At 36.0% G+C, this 19,421-nt stretch overlaps 1 protein-coding gene across 2 annotated transcripts in view; it reads left to right on the top strand.

Annotated features, from left to right (window-relative positions):
* Positions 1-19,421, top strand: part of CNTNAP2 (contactin associated protein 2) — a 2,019,732-nt gene that overhangs the window by 1,133,114 nt on the left and 867,197 nt on the right. For both annotated transcript variants that reach the window (XM_049714704.1, XM_049714703.1), the window contains exon 11: positions 16,747-16,918. In XM_049714704.1, coding sequence (XP_049570661.1) covers positions 16,747-16,918 — 172 coding nt within the window. The remainder of the gene's footprint in view (positions 1-16,746; positions 16,919-19,421) is intronic.

The following is a 19,421-nucleotide window of genomic DNA, read 5'->3' as shown; positions in this document are numbered from 1 at the left end:
AGGCTTCCAACACTGGAATTTGTAGGCTCTTGGGTATAGCTGGGTCTTGGTGATGAGATGAGGACCTCTGGTAGACCACACTCCAATGACTGTTCCCTGGGGTCTGAGGTTTTCTGTTAGTCCAGTGGTTTGGACTCAGAGTTCCCACTGCAGGAGCTATGGCCCAATCCCTGGCGGTTCGCTTGAGGGTTCCTCCCATTTCCTTGGGCATCAGGGTCCCCACCAGCGTCCGGCAGGCACCCTAGTTGTAGGGAGACACGAACTCTGCGTCTTCCCACACCGCCATCTTGACTCCACCCCTGGTCCTGCTTTTTCTTTCTTCCTTTTATTCCTTCGTTTTTTCCTTCCTTTGGCTCCATCAAATATTTTTTTAAAAATATATCTCCCCCACTAGTAAATTTCCGATTTTAGGGATTATCTCTATAAGTTTTAAATGAATATTTATAAAAGTCAAAAGTAACTTAACATCTTGATCTTTGTCCTGAACTATGAAAGAAACTTGGTGTTTCTTGGGCTGCCATAACAGGATACCACAGACTGGGTGGCTTAAGCAACAGAAATTTATTTTCTCATACTTCTGGAGGCTGGAAGTCAAAGATCAACATGCCAAGGTTGGTTTCTAGTGAGGACTCTCTTCAGAACTTGTAGATGGCTGACTTATCACCACACCTTCACATGACCTTTCCTTTGGGCACATAGGGAGAGAGAGCGATCTCTGGGTCTCTCCCTCTTCTTATAAGGACACCAGTCCTATGGGATTGGGGCCTGCCCTCATGACCTCATTTAACCTTAAGTACCACCTAAAGGCCCCATCTCCAAACAGTCACATTGGAGGTTGGGGCTTTAACATACGAATTTTGAGGGGGATGATATACAGTCCACGACACTTGGCGTAACATAACTGTGCTCATCCTCTACCATCCTGTATCCTACTTTTGTCCTGCAATTTTGTTCTACCTCTTTTTTAACTTCAATATTATCATTTTTATAAATTTATTTTTATGTAGTCACTGTATTTTTAGGTTTTCCCATGTTTGCCAGTTTTTTCTCTTACTGTGCCTTCCTGTGTTTCTCCTCTTTCTGGACTTATTTCCTTTCCATTTGACACACATTCTCTACTTTTAATGGTTTCTAATCAGGGTCTGTTGGTAACCTGCTTCAATTTTCGTTTTTCTGAAAATATCTTAATTTCACCTTCTTTCTTTTGATAGTTTAGCTTGATGTACAATTCTAGATTGGAATTTTATTTTCTTTCAGCACTTTCAATTATTCTATTGCATTCTACCTTTTGTTTCCCCTTGTTAACAAGTTTCCCGTCTGCTTTAATATTGTTTCTTAGGAGTAATCTCTCTTCTCTCTTGCTTATTTTTATGCTCCTTGGCGACTTGCTCTTACACCATTGTGTGTAAGATTGATTTTTTTAAAAAATCTTGTTTGGAAATTATTGTCCTCCCTGAATCTAAATTTTTAGTCAGTTCTGGAAAACTCTTAGACATTCTATCTTTGAATTCCTTGTCCATAATTCTCTCTTTTCTCTCCTTCTGAAATGTTAATTAAATATATGTTAGACCTCATTTCATCTGCCACATGTTAATATTTGTATTTAATATTTTTAATCACTTTTTCTCCTAGACTACTAGATGTCCAATCTATCTTTCAATTCACAAATACATTCTATAGCTTTGTCTCATCTGCTTAACACAACTAATGAGTTTCTAATTTCAATAATATATTTTTTTTCTTGGAGAATCTATTTGGTTATTTATCAAATCTGACTGGTTCTTTTTAATATTAGCTCATTCCTTTCTTATATATTTTGTTCCACCTTTTATTTCTTTAAATAATTTTTGAATGTTTTACCATATTCTCAATCTTAAAATTTACCTGAAATCTATAGGAGCCAAATTTTTATGTGTGATGTTTCTGCTGAATCTTGTTCATTATGCTTGTTTTCTTATGTTTTGCATCTTTAAATTATGAGTTTAAATTTCTCTGGCTTTTAGCTTCAGGAATCTTGTAATTCCAGAGTCAATCCAGAGAGGATTTATGCCTCCTTCAAAAGATAGCAATTTAGAACTACTTTCTGTATTTTAATTTCTTGGCTTGGGGGTTATACCCTACTAGCCAGAGTAAATTTGAAAGCCATAATTTTGTTGAGCAAGCCTGTGGTTTATGAATTTTCAGAAAGTAACTTCTTTTTCATTTTTTTTCTATAGGCCAGTAAAACAGAGACAAGTTTCCTTGTCACTTCTCTTTGCTGACTAGTGAATTTTTCTCCAGTATCTGCTTCAACTGCAATTTTAGCATTTTTAGGCTTTATGTGCTAGTGTGGGGGCGTGGACAAGGAGGGGTGTTCCTATTCCTTGCACAAGTCCAACACTTGATTTCTAATTCTGCTTGGCCTTTAAAATCCAAACTTCTGCATTACAAAGATTAGCAAATACCCTCTGAATACTAACAGCCCAGTATCATCAGGTACCCCGTAGTTTAGAGTTTTCCCTTTCTTTCTTTCTTTCTTTCTTTTTTTTTTTTTTTTTTTATGGTACATGGGCCTCTCACTGTTGTGGCCTCTCCTGTTGTGGAGCACAGGCTCCGGACACGCAGGCTCAGCGGCCATGGCTCACGGGCCTAGCCGCTGTGCAGCATGTGGGATCCTCCCGGACCGGGGCACAAACCCGTGTCCTCTGCATCAGCAGGTGGACTCTCAACCACTGCGCCACCAGGGAAGCCCTCTTTCTTTCTTTCACCCCCCCTGAAAGTTTCTCCTACCTTATTGGATACATAGAGATATAATTTAAAGGATGTGTGTTACATTTTATCTAGCATTTCTATGTGTTTTGAACTGAAAAAGTAAGTTTCAGGCTCCTCACTTTGCTGTATCATAGGAAATGGAATTATCTAGAGATTTATTTATTTGTATCTCTTTCCTGAATACTCTACAGTATGTTATTCTTGAACGTTAAATGTTGTTAAATAAATTCTCATAGCAGAGAATTTGTGTTATGTTAAAAAATTGAGATGTGGTAGAAGTTTTACAAATGTATTTATATACAACAAGTCTTTTTTTAGTAACTCAGAATAGACAGTGTTGGCATTTTGGGGAAAATTATTATTATTATTATTATTTTTTTGTGGTACGCGTGCCTCTCACTGTTGTGGCATCTCCCGTTGTGGAGCACAGGCTCCGGACGCGCAGGCTCAGAGGCCATGGCTCACGGGCCCAACCGCTCCGCTGCATGTGGGATCTTCCCAGACTGGGGCATGAACCCATGCCCCCTGCATTGGCAGGCAGACTCTCAGCCACTGCACCACCAGGGAAGCCCGAAAATTATTATTTTTGGAGAGTATTGAGTTAGTGAAATTTGAAGCATTCTAAAAAGTATTGGGTTGGCCAAAAATTGCCTTTGGTTTGTAAGTAAAAATAAAAGACTTATTTTCACCAAGAACTTTATTGAGCAACATATTCACCCTTTTGTTCCACTACCTTCTGCCATTTTTCAGGTAATTTCATAATTCCATCTTCCCAAAACTTTTTATCTTTTTGAGCAAAGAACTGTTCCAGGTGCCTTTTACAGTCTTCCATGGAATTGAAACTTCTTCCATTAAGAGAATTTTGTAAAGACCTAAATAAATGGAAACCCGAAGGTGCAATGTCTGGTGAATATGGTGGATGAATCAGAACTTTCCAGCCCAGCTGTAGCAGTTTTGCCTCGTCATCAAAGAAACATGCGGTCTTGTGTTGTCCTGATAGAAGATTATGCATTTTCTGTTGACTAATTCTGGATGCTTTTCATCGAGTGCTGCTTTCAGTTGGTCTACTTGGGAGCAGTACGTGTTGGAATTAATCGTTTCATTTTCTGGAAGGAGCTCATAATAGTGGACTCCCTTCCAATCCCAACATATACATAACATCACCTTCTTTGGATGAAGATCGGCTTTTGGTGTGGTGGTGGTGGTTCATTTCACTTGCCCCACGATCTCTTCTGTTCCACGTTATTGTACAGTATCCGCTTTTCATTGCCCGTCACAATTTGTTTTAAAAACGGAAAGTTTTCATTATGTTCCAGTAGAGAATTGCCTGTGGAAATATGGTCAAGAAGGTTTTTTCCACTTAATTTATGTGGAGCCCAAACATCAAAGTGATTCACATAACCAAGCTGGTGCAAATGATTTTCAAAGCTTGATTTGGATATTTTGAGTATGTCAGCTGTCTCCCATGTGGTATAACATTGATAGTTCTCAGTTAATGTCTCGATTTGATCACTATCAGCTTCATCTGGTTTACCCAAATGTGGAGCATCGTCCAGTGTGGAATCTCCTGCACGAAACTTTGCAAACCACTTTTGACACGTGCAATCAGTCACAGCACCTTCTGCATACACTGCACAAAACTTTTTGTGCATTTCGGTTGTGCTTTTCCTTTTCTTAAAATAAAGCATAATGTACTGAAAATCTTGCCTTTTTTCTTCCATCTTCAATATTAAAATGACTATGCAAAAATTCACCAATTTTGATAAGTCTTTTTTTAAATGCACGCTGATATGATAGCTGTCACATACAGTCTAACAAAATTGTTTTGAATGAAGTTAAAACTAAGTGCTACAAGAGCCAACTTACGGAAGAAAATAAACAAACGTTTTGGCCAACCCAATATTTTACCTTCAAACTCTAACATCAGACTTCATTGATGAACATGGAAACATTATCACAACTGAAGAAAAGCACCATCATTGTACAGAGTGCAGAACTTTGAAGTCTCAAAAGATCACATCAAGGGTAATAACATCATCATCAATAACAATAATTGTAACACCAAGTAGAAGGGAAGGAGGAGGAAAAAGGATAGGTCATGGACTCCTATTTTGGGCCAAGCACCCTTCTAAGCACCAAAGCCAACACAGGTTGAAAATTTCTTGCCTATCCAGTTTTAAAGCAACACAATTTGGCTTTGTATTGATTTGAAGTTAATTTCCAGAATATCAAATATAGTCATATTTAGAAGCATTCCAAAGCCAGGTAGAAATTGCCTTGATTTCCTAGTATTTTGGATTATAGATATTATGGTAATGCAGATAATTGTGATTCTAGTTTACATGCACATTTTCCTTTTTCACATGTAAAAATACTAATAAAGGCAGAGTCCTCCCCCCTCAAAATATTAAAAACTACATAGGCTTTTAAAATGGGACTATTTATAGGAGTGATGAGAAACTAATTTCTAATTTTCTTTACAGTATAAAAAAAATCTCTCAAATATCAAAATACTTTTAAAAGTGAGAAATTACCATGTTATTTAATCAAAGCCATGCATTTAACAGGCTCCTAATGATAATAATTACCATTATTGAGCACCTACTGAGTGCCAGTCATTGTGCTAGGTGCTTTTCTTATAGTATTTTATTTAATGTTTACAAAAACCGCATGAATTGGGTATTATTAATCCTGTTCTTCAACTGAAGAAACTGAAGTTAAGACCAGACAGGGGGAGGTAGGGGAAAGGGGAAGATGTTGGTCAAAGGATGCAAATACACAGTTATGTAGGATTGTAAGTCTAGAGAGAGATCTAATGTACAGCATGGTGTTAATCATATTATAATTAATCATATTGTATAGTGGAAATTTGCTAAGAGAACAGATTTCAGGTCCTATCACCACACAACAAAAATTGGTAACTCTCTGAGGAGATGGATGTGTTAATTAGCTTGACAGTAATAATCACTTCACTATTTAGATATATATTAAAACATAATGCTGTACACCCTAAATATATACAATTTAATTTAAAAAATACATTAAACAAAAGCCAAGTGACCTAGTCAAGGCATAACTATGTAACTAATATATGCAGGACTGGGATTCCAGCCAGTTCTGCTGTTCTGCAGCCCATACTCCTGACCACTAAGATTGTATTTTACAAAATATTGTATTATTCCACAGTAATCAACGAACAGCTTATACAGAAGGATCAAGAAGACAATATTATTTTATTTTGTGAATGTATGAATGTACTTGTCTGTTTTATGTGTTACATACACTAAAGGGAATGGTCATAAAGAATCAAAGTTATCAAATGTAAAAGTCTTTTATTTTGCATTTTGCACTCTCTCTATACGAATACACAACTAAGTTTTCCGAAATTCACTTAACATTTAAAAAAAGACATAAAAGAGTTAAATTATTCCGTTTGGTAATTCTGCTCTTCTTTTTATGGTGGCCCTGGGGCAACAATGGCTTTTAAAATCATATTGTACAATTTGATATGCAAATTGCTAACTATCCCAATTTTTCAACATATGTAGTCTGCTTCTCTGATTTCCTTTTATTTTTCTATGTTCTTGTAATTTTCTTCATGATTATTAAAAGACACTCATAGAAATATGTCCAGTATCTTCTAAATTTAAGCTAATTTTGGTATAAATACACTTTACTTATCTTATGAGTATTGTATGAGGATAGGAGGGGAGATTCACAAATACTTTTATTTGAAAATTTTTGATCTTGCTAAGGCAATAAAGTTTTGATAAACTTTTTAAAACAATATATTGATACTAATGTTTATATATTTTTAAATATTCTAAAGTATACATATTTTACACTGTAAAGCAATTATACTCCAATAAAGAAATTAAAAAATATATATATATACATATTTTAAATTAATCTAGCTTCCTAAGTGGTCCAATAAATTATATTAAATTAATTTTAATTAAATAAAGTTAAACTGATAAATACTATTTTTAAAAAGAAATAAAATTTTGTTTTCATAATGTAAGAACCCATGTTTTGTATATCACTATAAATATATTTTGCATTTGGAAAACTAGAACGTTAGAGGGAAAGAAAAACCTTGGAAATTTTAAAAACATCCTATTAATTCATTTTATCAAATAAATAAAAGACTCCTTGATCACGTTGTAACATGATCAGATTAATATTTTTAATACGGATCACTTAGGCTTCATGCTGGAGATGGATTGGAAGTGGGTGGTGGAGAAGGTGTGATAGTCTGATCTCAGATGGTAATGAAGAGACTGAGGATTATTTAAAAGATGGAACTGACACGATGTGATTATGCATACAGGGAGTGAGGATGGAGGTGCCAGGGATTACTCTTGATTGTTTAATATGTGCAACATTTTAGATGAGGAAATTGAAGTTGACTTTTTGAGTGACTGCTGGTATAGGGACAATGACAAAATACCACCTGGGATCAAGAACAATATATCTTGAGTTTTGAACATGTGTTAAATATTAGAATGGGGAAGTCCAAGAACCTCTGGATACATTAGTCCTCAGCTCAGAAGAAAGACCTGTGATGGAGATATCATTGGAGACCTACTCATATAGTTGGTAGTTCAGGCAGTGCGTTTGGGTAATGCTATTATTGTGGAGAGACTACCAAGAAAACCGACATGGCCCAGGACAAACTTTGATGAACTCCTACATTTATACACCAGGTAGGAGGCAAGCAATCGGTAAATGAAATTGAAAAGATATTGCTAGAAAAGTATAAAGAAAACCTGGGACAATATAATATTCTGTTAGCCAAGGAAAGAGATAAAATATTCAAGGAGTGAGAATGGTCTTCTCAAACTCTTCCATTACTTGCATTTTACTTACTCATTTGGTCAGGCAGTAACATTTTTAGTACAATTACGTTCAGAGACCTGTCTTCCTAATGAGATTTTAACATTCTTAAGGATAAAAATAACATAGTTTTGGATCTCTGATAAATACAAAGACAATTGAAATAATATAAACCATTTGAAATAATAGAAATGGTGATGATGTTGATTTCTGGATCTCTTTGGTGTATACTCTGGGCATTTTCTAGGCACTTACTTTGTAGTTATATTCTTGCTAATTCTTTACAACAACCTCCTGTGCTTATACATTTCATCAGTTTTATAAAATACTGTTTTATAAACTATTGTAAGTTTTCCTATTTTGTACATAAAGAAATAAGAAACAGAGCATTTAATTAATTTCCCCAGGGGGGAAAAATTGATAGAGACAAAATTCTTAATATTATATCTACTACTCATTTATTATAAACAGTAGATAAACATAAATGTAATAAACATAAATGACATCCTAAATTTGAAAAAGCCAACAGATTATATTAAATAATTTACAAAATTAAAATTAACTCATAAAAATCACCTCCAAAGATGTTAGTTAGCCTTTCATTAGTAGACCACTGTTTGATAATGGAATGTTAGGAGCACCGTGCTTTCTGCTCTCCCACATGTTGTGTGCTTTTTAAACAATGCAATTTGTTACCCACACCCACTTTTCCAGTTTCCCATTGATCTAAATGGTAAACCCAAGTCAAGCCCTAAGTCTTCATGTAATTTGGATTCTGTGATCTTTGATATTGTTAATCATTCCTTCACTTCCTTAATATCACTCCTTGGTTTTTCTTCTACCTCTTTCTCAGTTTTATTCACTAGTTTATTTTCCTGCTTCTACCACTGATACGTAAATTATTTCTAGAGTTCCAGCCTTGAAATTCTTTGCTTAGTGCACTATACAATTTCTTTATACGATCTCCTCCACCTCCATAGCATAGTGACTGAAAAACTTCCTCAAATTCTGATCCCTCTCCTGATGTCCAGATATTAATATTAATCTATGGATTGAATATTTTACCTTAGATATCCCAGTGGTACTTCAGACTTGAAAAGGCTAGCTTTGAACTCATCAGAACCACCCACCATCCTTCCTCCTCTCCTCTCCTATCATTCCACTCCTTAAAGACCTGATGCTTTTCCTGCATCTTCTTTTTCATTGAGGCAAAAGCATCCATGTAGTTGCTCACCCAGAAATCTGAGTCATTCTAATCGTCTCTCTCTCTCTGTACAGTACTCATATCCAGTAGATCAGCCAGTTCTGTCATATCTTCCTATGAAATATTTTTCATCCATTCCCTCTACATCAGCTTTATTGACATAGTTTAGATAAGAATTTGTAATTTATCCAATGACTCTTTTGTAAAACAATCCTTATCTCTTGTTTTCCTTCTACCAGCTTATTCCTATCTCCACCAGAGAGAAAATAACATAATACAAATTGATTAAGTTATTTCCTTGCTCAAAATTCTTCAGTGGCTTTTTGTTCATTCAGTAGACAATGTTTGAGGCCCTACTATGTAAGAGATCTAGGAGTCAAAGTCTCATGGAGGGTACATTCCAGTAAAAGGAGAAAAAACAGTAAACAAAAATATATAATGTGGTGATAAGACTTATGAAAAATGAATCAGATAAGGGGGATAGAGCATCAAGGGGGTGGGGGAATGTTATTTAACTGGTGATCAGAGAAGGCCTCTCTGATAAGGTAACTGAAACAGAGTCCTGAAGGAAGTGCAGATGCAAGGTTAGATATCACCTCATTCCAGGATAAAAATGCAAACATATTCACCCACTTGATCATTCACCTAACAAATACAGAGGGGTCAATAAAGCCCGAAAAATGGAGATTATATTATGTTATAAAGGAGAGCTTCAATCTGTTGAAAAATAATTTATTTCCAAACTTTATAATAGATACTTTGTATCTTGAATATCTCCCTTATATCCTATGGATTGTTCTAATGTAAATAGATTGGTAAATTTTATGCTATGTGTGTTTTTCTCAACAAATATATTTTTTTTAATTCATAGAGAAATAAGACAATACAATTGCTGTCATGAAACTATTATACTAAAGGGGAGAAAAACACATTCAGAAACACACACACGTGTAAGTAAATAAACCAATCCAGATAATTATAAATTGTGACAAATTCTATGGCAAGAAATAAGTAGCTGAGGAACTGGAATGAGAAAATGGATAGAATAATTTTAAGTAGAGTGGTCTTGGAAGGCCCCCTCTCAGAAGGTGATATTCGAGCTGACCTGAATCGTAAGTCAGCCATGAAAACTGCAAGTGGGAAGAAAATTCCAGGCAGAAAGGTCTTGGTTTTCCTAGAGCACAGGCAAGAGAATGGGGGTGGCTGAAGCATAGTGAGCAAGAATAGGCACTGTTTTTTAACTGAAGTATAGTTGTGTCAGTTTCAGTTGTACATCAAAGTGATTCAGATTTTTTTGAGGGGGGTAGGAATAGACATCTTAAAGCATTTAATTTGGGAGCTAGTAGTCACCCCAAAATACAACAGAACCATTTTTTTTTTTTTTTTTTTGCGGTACATGGGCCTCTCACTGCTGTGGACTCTCACTGTTGTGGCCTCTCCCGTTGCGGAGCACAGGCTCCGGATGCGCAGGCTCAGCGGCCATGGCTCATGAGCCCAGCCGCTCCACGGAATGTGGGATCTTCCCGGACTGGGGCACGAACCCGTGTCCCCTGCATCGGCAGGCGGACTTTCAACCACTGCGCCACCAGGGAAGCCCAGGAGTCCGTTTTTTTGTTTTGTTTTGCTTTTTTATAAATTTATTTATTTTTATTCATTTCTGGCTGCATTGGGTCTCCGTTGAGGTGTGCAGGCTTCTCATTGCGGTGGCTTCTCTCGTTGCGGAACACGGACTCTAGGTGCGCAGGCTTCAGTAGTTGTGGCACACGGGCTCACTAGTTGTGGCACACGGGCTCAGTAGTTGTGGTTCGCGGGCTTAGTTGCTCCGCGGCATGTGGGATCTTCCTGGACCAGGGCACGAACCGAGTCCCCTGCATCGGCAGGTGGACTCTCAACCACTGCGCCACCAGGGAAGCCCATAACAGAACCATTTTTAAATGTGACAAATTTATTTGAAGCATAAAGTATATACTGAGGGAAAATAATCTTTTGTAGAATTTTCTTATACTTATTTAATGGTTTAACTAATATTGTTTTAATTTTTAAATCTTGGAAGGGGATTTGAGTGTTTGCATGTGTCCTAATATTTTTAGGGTTTAGGAACTCCCTAGATCTAAAAATCTGGCTAAGAGGGATATGAATTGAAATTGGAATGTGGGCAGGATTCAGAATATTCAGTCTTTTAAGGCCACAAAAGTCACCCTGGCCTGGTAACATAGAACATAAAATGAGGATCAAGTGTTAAATCCCACCGGGAGGTCTAGCTAAAGGGTAAAAGATGTCCTTTGGTTACCTGAAAATGACCACTGAAATTAGGAAGAGCAATTTAATTGACAATTCATGGGTACTGAAAGCAGATTAAAGTGGAATAGAGTGGGACATGGGGAAATGGAGACAGGATAATTTCCTTTTATTGGGAAATAATTTAATCCAAAATAAGGTTCTCGAATGACATGTTTAGCGTCAAGTACCATCTCATGTCAAATGGATCATAATCTTTTTAAAATTAGTTTTTATTCTCAAACAATTTAAAATGTGAAAAAAAAGTTTTCAAGAACAGTTCAAAAGCCACCAGTATAACTTTCACTCAGAGAACTCATTCAAGTTTTGTCACTTGTCCAGTAACGTCCTTTACAGTAAAAGACCCAGTCTGGGATCACATGTTACACCCTGTTTTCCTGCCTCTCCAGTCTCTGCTGATTGAGATCAGAGTCTCAGCTGTTTGTTGGCTTTCACAACCTTATCATTCCTGAAGATCCTCTCAGTTTGAGTCTGTCTGATGTTCTCTCATGGTTGGACCTAGGATATGTGTCTTGGGCAGGAGTACCACCAGGAGTCATTGCATTCTTCTCATTGCAACCTATCAGGTGTCCCAGTGTCAGTGGGTCCTGTTACTGGTGGTGATAACTTTGATCATTTGATTACAAAGATGTCGGCCAGGTTTCTTTGCTGTAAAATGACTACTTTCCCCTTTGAAATTAGTGAATATATTCATAGGGAGACACTTTGAGACTGTTCATCATCCAAATTTCACTCACTCACTCGAGCATCAGTTAATATTTCTTGCCTGGATTAATTACTACTATGATGGTTGCCAGATTGTACCTTTCTAATTCCAACATGCTTTTTACATTTGTTAGTTATCACAGGAAGATATTTCTATTCTCCTGTTTATTCATTTTTATGCAGGTGGACTCATGGATTCCTGTTATTCGATGAAATATATCTATAAATTATTTCCTTTTGCTCTTATTTCCCTCCTCCCTCCCTCCCTCCCTCCCTTCCTTCCTTCCTTTCTTTTGATACTCAAAGTATCTTTCTGATGCTCAAATTATTTATTTTGTTTTAAAATTGTCCAGATAGGAGCAGTAGGAGCCCTCTTAAGACTGGCCCCTATGTCATTCTGACATGACACCATCGTTCCTTGAGCACTTATTTACTTTCCTGGGCAGCAAAATGTTCCAGGCTCATATTGTGCTTTCTGTGACCCAGCTCTAGGATCAGCCTTTCTCCAAAGAGTCCTGTTTTTATTCAGTAGAGAAACTAAGATCTGAACTGTAAAGGGACTCATTTCTTCTGGGTATAATCCTTCTCTGGACCATCTTCAGTGGGTGGTAGAAACCACCTGTATATTGAGTATATACACAATTCCATCTAGATTTATTTCTATATGTATATACTGAAAACCACAAGTGCACACTTATAGATTAAATTCCAATCCAAACCCATAGGATCCATTCAAGATCTCCCTCTTTTCATTTGCACCCTCCTTTCCTGACAACGTGAACCTGGCTCGCACTATCGTCAATCTATTTATTTATTTGCTCAATCAACCTGTATTGTAGTCAGTCTCCGAGCCGTGCCAGATGGGCATGTGCTTGGCTGTCCTTACTGCAGGCACCAGGCACCACTGGGCTCACTCCTGGCTCACTCTAACACACTGCTTGCTTGGGCCCAACCCCACCAGGGTGATTTCTTTAGGAAGATTTGGTAAACAGATATTAGTAGACGCTTTGCACAATATTCCAAGGTTATTTTAAAAGGAAAAGCCTAAATGGTTTTTAGCATCTTTACAGCATTCTACCAGCCTTTCTAACCTCCTAAACTTCCCAACTTTAAAATAAGTATAAATAGAGACATCTTGTATGCATGTAGTTTTAGACATGTAAAATATGCAGCCCTGTTGCCTGTTGTTTGCTTTTCTTGTCCCATCAAGTTACCATATAATTTACAACAACTTAGATTGGCATTTTAATGTCAAAACAAATACCAGCATGCTTTTCACTAATGTATATCTGAGTTAAAATTTTAAAACCTTGAAAACGCATGTGTTTCTTTTGTCAACAAGAATAACTAAATGCTGAAAGGACTTCAAATCAGGATAAAGTTTTTATATGCCAAGTCTTGAAATGGAAATCTCAAACATGCCAGTAAGGTAACATAATTATAATGACCCAGTTCACTGATAGATGCAATTGAGAATGACACAATTACAATTCACTGTGGGTATTACAACATATCGTCAGATCACCAGTAACTACAACCCATGTATAGACATTGTATTTTTTATTTCAAATTCATAGATATAATAAATTTAAAGGTCTAAGCCAAAACAAGTAAAAGTTTACTTTTTTCCTGTTTTTAATTTTTATAACTTGGCAAATTTTAGTTGAGTTTAACCCTCTATCCATTTTATATCTATTCATTTCTGACCCTCAAAATCCCAGCTGCAAATTTTTTTCTCCAGTCAGTCCTGCTGTTAATCTACTAAGTAGGTTAAATCCTAAGCTTTAGTCACTGAAAGTATCACAGACACTATTACACTAAGATTTTTTACTGAAATTATATTTGTACATACAGGGAACAATAACAGAAATAAATAATAATATGCTGTCCTCCATTTCAAGCGTAGGAGGGTGTTAGAGCACCCGGAATTTCAGTACCAGAGACTCAACATCTTTCACCCATTGCTAACTATAAGGGAGTGGTCAACATTCTACTAGTACAGTTCTCTTAAAAATATGTAGGCTTCCTATGAATGCTGTTTAGCTTTACTTCATTAAACAAAAGCCATATCCACACTTTCATAAAGATAAGCTCTTTTTCACATTGGGCTTCCGCTGACATGCTGAGGGGAAAATGTCCATAAGATTATTAGAACCATTATTGTTTAACTCAGAGGCTCTGTGAGACATACCGGTAAGCTGGCTAGAAGTTAATTTGTCTGAATGAATGGTTCTTGGAGGCACCATCTAAGATATTTCTGAGGTCTTAATATGGATTTTATAGCCACACCTCATTATCATCTTCAGATCATGTTTTCCTGGTAGTAGAAATTTGCCATGAAGTGATTTCTTAATTTTTTTGCGTTCAACATCTGGAGAGACTGAAATTAAGAAAATATTTTATTTTCAAATCCATCAAGACCTAGCTTCCTTATATTTAGCAGTTTGTCTTTAGTTTTTCTCTCTTCTTTTTCCCTTTTACTATGAACAAAGAGAAGACGCCAGAGTACTCTGTGTGGAAATGTCCTTAGCTAGGTTATGCAGTTCATTAAGTACAGTGTTTTCCTTTCCACATTATCACAGTTTTGCTAAACTTTCCACTGCAACACAGCAATGATCCAGTTTTCTTCCATTTCCAGTAATATTGCTTCCTCACCTTCCTTTCAGTCATTACTGACAGCCTCTTCATGAGCCATGAGGCTCCATGGCTACATTATAATGGACATGTAGTAGTTTGTACTATAATTATCTTCTCCTAGAATGTATCCCGTGTAGAAAATGAAAGGAATTGACAATTTCAAACTCCAGAATTCATCAGGGCCAAACAACATTGTTATGAGTGACTGATGAAGTCTTGTTTTATGAACTTAACTATACCCATTTGATAGTGATCTGTGTGTTATGCAGCTGCCTTGCTTCTGAGAAGGTCTTGTTCTCACAATAGATGTCCCCATTTTGGAATACTTCAAAGCAAGTGTGGATATTTAGAGACTCCCAAGTATTCAAAAAACAGAATCATATGATTGTCATGTTAAGAATAGTCAGTAAAGTTACAGCTGGATGTTTTCTCTTTGCTAAGTTTAGACATTAAACTCCATTCAATTTTATCTTGATTAGACAGAGTGAAAATCATATGTATGCATATAGCTAGTCTAAATAGACCACTTAGCTAAGATCAGCAATTTTCTGAGAGGATTAAGTCAATGCAAATGAAAAAAAAAAAAAAAGTGACTCAGAAAAGAGAAAAGAAAAAAAAAAAGCCATATGTTTGACATTGAAATAGAGCCTTATTTATTTTTAAGCCAAGAAATTAAGTATAATCATATTTTTACATATTACTATGTTGATGGAAAATGATTGTATACACTTCTGTGATTAATCCTTAAAAAGGATTCAATTGATAATTATTAGATTTTAATTATTGTAACCCATTAATAAAGGGAGAAGGAGATTTCTATTGTTCTAAACTACTATTACTAGTCAAACAGAATAGGACATTTAAAAAAAAAATCACTTAATGGGGACTTCCCTGGTGGTCCAGTGGGTAGGACTCCGTACTCGGTGGTCCAGTGGGTAGGACTCCGCGCTCCCAATGCAGGGGGCCCGAGTTTGCTCCCTGGTGGGGAAACTAGATCCCATATGCATGCTACAACTAAGAGTTCGCATGCCACAACTAAGAAGCCCACATGCCGCAAGTTGAGATCCTGCATGCCACAACTAAGACCCGGTGCAGCGAAAATAAATAAATAAATAAAATAAAATAAATAAATATTTTAAATAAAATAAAAAATCACTTAATGGTCATCTTTTGGACAATGTTTTTATTGAAAATTCCCTTTTATCCAATTAATGGCACATCCTGATACCAACCCATTTTGTATAAATTGTTTTTTTGCTATAGATATAATATTAGATTGAAAAGAATGTGTGAATAACTTACGATTTTTAAGCAGACAAATTACTACAGTTTAAATTTGCTCTGATAGGTGAAGTTCATTTGGGGGACTTTGTGGAGATATTTAATGTGATCAAGAAATGTTATTCCATATGGCCTGCAGATTTTCTATGCATAATATGAATTATGATTTTTTCTATTGAGAGGCATAAAGGAAGTTTATTTGTGGTGCTATTTTAAAGTTACTTTGCAATAAAATTTTTAAAATTATCTGATCTCAACCTTAGTATATGTATATCCTACTCTGTAATAGAACCAGTAGTTGCTAACCCTAATAGAAACTTTGTTTTTGTTTTGTTATTCATTCTTTTAAGCTTTTAGTTTCACTTCTTATCACTTATGCTACCTATACCATTTTAGGTACCTTATATGAGATGAATATTCAGAGCAATGTGGCTGACCCTTATGCCTAAATTTATCTCTTTATGTTTCTTTGGGTTTTATAAATTGGGAAATCATTTGTAATGCAAATGTCTCTTTGGATTGAATTAGATATTAATCTATAAAAGAAACCCACCTTAGTTGATAATAGTAAGTTTAGCTTCTTGACATCTGAATAACAGACCTCTGAGGAATTAAGAAAATAACAGTAAATATTAAAGACATAAAAGGAAGGAGCTTGGATAGTTGGGAAAGGTCTAAAATTTTACATCCTGATCTCTGAAGACAGGGTCACATGAAGAAGTATAGCCGTGAGCAGATGGACAGAGATGTGACAGAGTGAAAAAGAAGGTGTCAAAAGAGAAAATATGAAGGATGCTTCATAGACATAGACCAGAGACAAACATTTGCCTAGGTTCAACCCTTAACGGCTTCCCCTGAAATAATACTGTTTTCTCAAAAGACTTCATTCTTCCACGCTGAGTACAACAACAGCAAGGATCAGTGAAACACAGTAGTTGGATACGATGGCTGTGGTCAGGGAAAACACCCAGAGGAATTTTAATGAAGCATGCTGGACACAGAATTCAACATTCCCATTTTTTTCTCTCTCACAGGTTATCGGAACCAGATGCATAACTCAAGTCACTCTGTCCTTCAGCCTTCATTCCAAGGATGCATGCAGCTCATTCAAGTGGATGATCAACTTGTAAATTTATACGAAGTGGCACAAAGGAGGCCAGGAAGTTTTGCGAATGTCAGCATTGATATGTGTGCCATCATAGACAGGTAAACGGCCTTTCATCCTTCCTCGAATTGTTCAGATTTTCAGAATTCATGTTTTTGTTGTAGGACAAGTGAAACACCCGAACACACAACCCTGTAAGGGGTAAGGAGACAGGAGCAACTTGCCGTGCCTGTGGCTTTTGTTTGTGATGTTAGCAGTGATGTTTATATCAGGACATGGTTATATATGACAGAACAATATGTGATGTCACATTAACCCATTCAGCCTCCCTTGGTGAATGTGAGCATTATGCATGTAGTTTTGCAAGCAACAGCTGGAAAAGGAACTTAGTTTATTTTTACTTTTGCTTCTGATGCCCACAGCAGAAATGTCCCTCTTCTTCTTGTCTTGGTCATTACTCATCCTCAGTATATGGTTCCCTCTAAAGGCCCCTCCTGAAGGAAAAGAAACATTAAAATGTGTTGGCAGGCAGTATGGGGATTTACTGAAATAGAATATTTAATGTAGTTGAGTCTGCTTACAAAACAGACATACTGAAATATTATTACAAGATCTCATCTTTGTCAGTTTTTGCAAATCTGGGGAGAAACTTTTTGTAAAAACTTAGTTGACCTCTCACATGGTGGAAAGATACATACAACCTTTATATGAAATATTATGACAGCATTACATATACTACCTTAACATACTTCTAAAAAGTGCCTTTCGTTCCAACATGAAAAAATTTCATTTTGAGATGTTTTGCCCACAAACAAACTACATCTAATTTTGAGTTGAATTTAACCCAGTGAATTTAGGTGATATTCTGTCCTATTTTCAGATCTTTTATGAGAGGGCTATGTTATTCTGAAAAGAGTTTTATTAATTTTATATTTTGAAGATAAAAGTTCTAGAAGTCTCAGCCAGCCCCCAGTAAAGTACAGACCTTAAGTCTCTAATAATCTTAGTTCATTTAAGAGGGGATCCTTGGGGAAGTCATCCAAAGACATATAATGAATCTTAAAAATATACAAAAATCATCCATTATGAAATAAGCTCGCTTCCATATAATCTTAATAAAGTAGTATTCACATGAATGGTAAATTACAGTTTATGATGTCTGTAGAATGTACCTTTTTAAAACTTTAATATGTTTATAATAAAACATAACATAGTGCTTATTTTTATTACATATACGCAGATATGGGTCCTGATAGTCTAAACAGTTTATATTTAAACAGAACAGCAAACAATTTTAATAAAAATATACTAATTTTTGAACCATCAATAATGTAATAGCTGTTATTTCTGCTTAAAGCAAGTGGTGGCAGTAATCACAAAAACTGAGAGATGAATGTTTTAAGATAATATATTCTGATATTAGATGTGTATTCATAAATTTTAATAATGGTTTTCCATACAGGAAGACTTTCCTTCTTAGTAATAGACAGTATATTGAGTCATTTTAGTACCTTGTTCATTTTCCATGTCAGTAACTTTAATGATACAATAATTTCTGTCAATAATACCCAAGTTAGTTCATCCAGCTTTCATAAACTGCTAGATTTTATGGTGATGTTGCTATTTCACTTCAAACAGCGTGTTTCCTGGGCATTAAATTTAAATTGTTTGCTACCAGAGAAGTGCGGATGAGGTGTTGAGATTTTACTGTTTTACCCCCATGGCGAGATTAGGAGTTAAAATATCTCCAGAAGAAGATTTTGGTAAACGAACCAGGCACTCCTGGTAAGGAGAACAACACAAGAGACGATGTAGAATAGGGGTTGCAAATTTCAATTTTTGGCAGGTAGAGAAATATACAAAACAGTTTTTTGCCAAAATGGCGTCATGCAACTGTCTATGTTGCCAAGTATCCTGTAGCTGACAGAACAAGGAATATGTCTTTCTTATCCTCCAGGGTGATAACCCAGAAGAGTGACTACAGGGAAGTAGTCACCTCTGATGCATCACAAACTTCCTAAAGCCACTATTGAATACGTTTTCTGCTTGTCTTACTTTTTGAGGACAATGACTTCTTTTTTTGGTATAATTGACACATAACATAGTATTCGTTTCAGGTGTGCAATGTGATGATTTGATATTTACATATATTTTGAAATGATCACCAGGGCAATGATTTCTGCACGTTAATTACCAATGTGTGAAATAGCAGATTCCTTTATTCACACAAAATGTGCCCAGTTCAGAATCTTAATCTGTGAAGTGCTGTGTTTTTGCATGTATGATACAGGGCTGTATTCACCTTATTCAAACCGTTGAGGGGCTCATTGATGAGCTCACCCTTAATCTGTGTCTTTGCATATGAGAGTACCCTGTCCTCACATAGCTGTGACCCATCAGATAATATTTTAATGATACATCCCTGGCTCTTCTCTGGTTTGATCTTTTCCCCCTCACTGACTGAAACTTTGCAACTGCCTGATCTCTACCATTTTATTTTCAGACTACCTAAATTCTCCCTAAGCAAGCCTACACTGTCTCCTTTATCCTTTCAAATTTCAGCTTGATTGATTTGAGAGCTATTTTTGAAAAAATTTAAAAAGC

Source organism: Orcinus orca, chromosome 9 (genome assembly GCF_937001465.1).
Source record: "Orcinus orca chromosome 9, mOrcOrc1.1, whole genome shotgun sequence".
NCBI classification, from domain to species: Eukaryota; Metazoa; Chordata; class Mammalia; order Artiodactyla; family Delphinidae; genus Orcinus; species Orcinus orca.
Note: the sequence above shows the minus strand (reverse complement) of the source record. Positions and strands in the feature narration are given on the sequence as shown.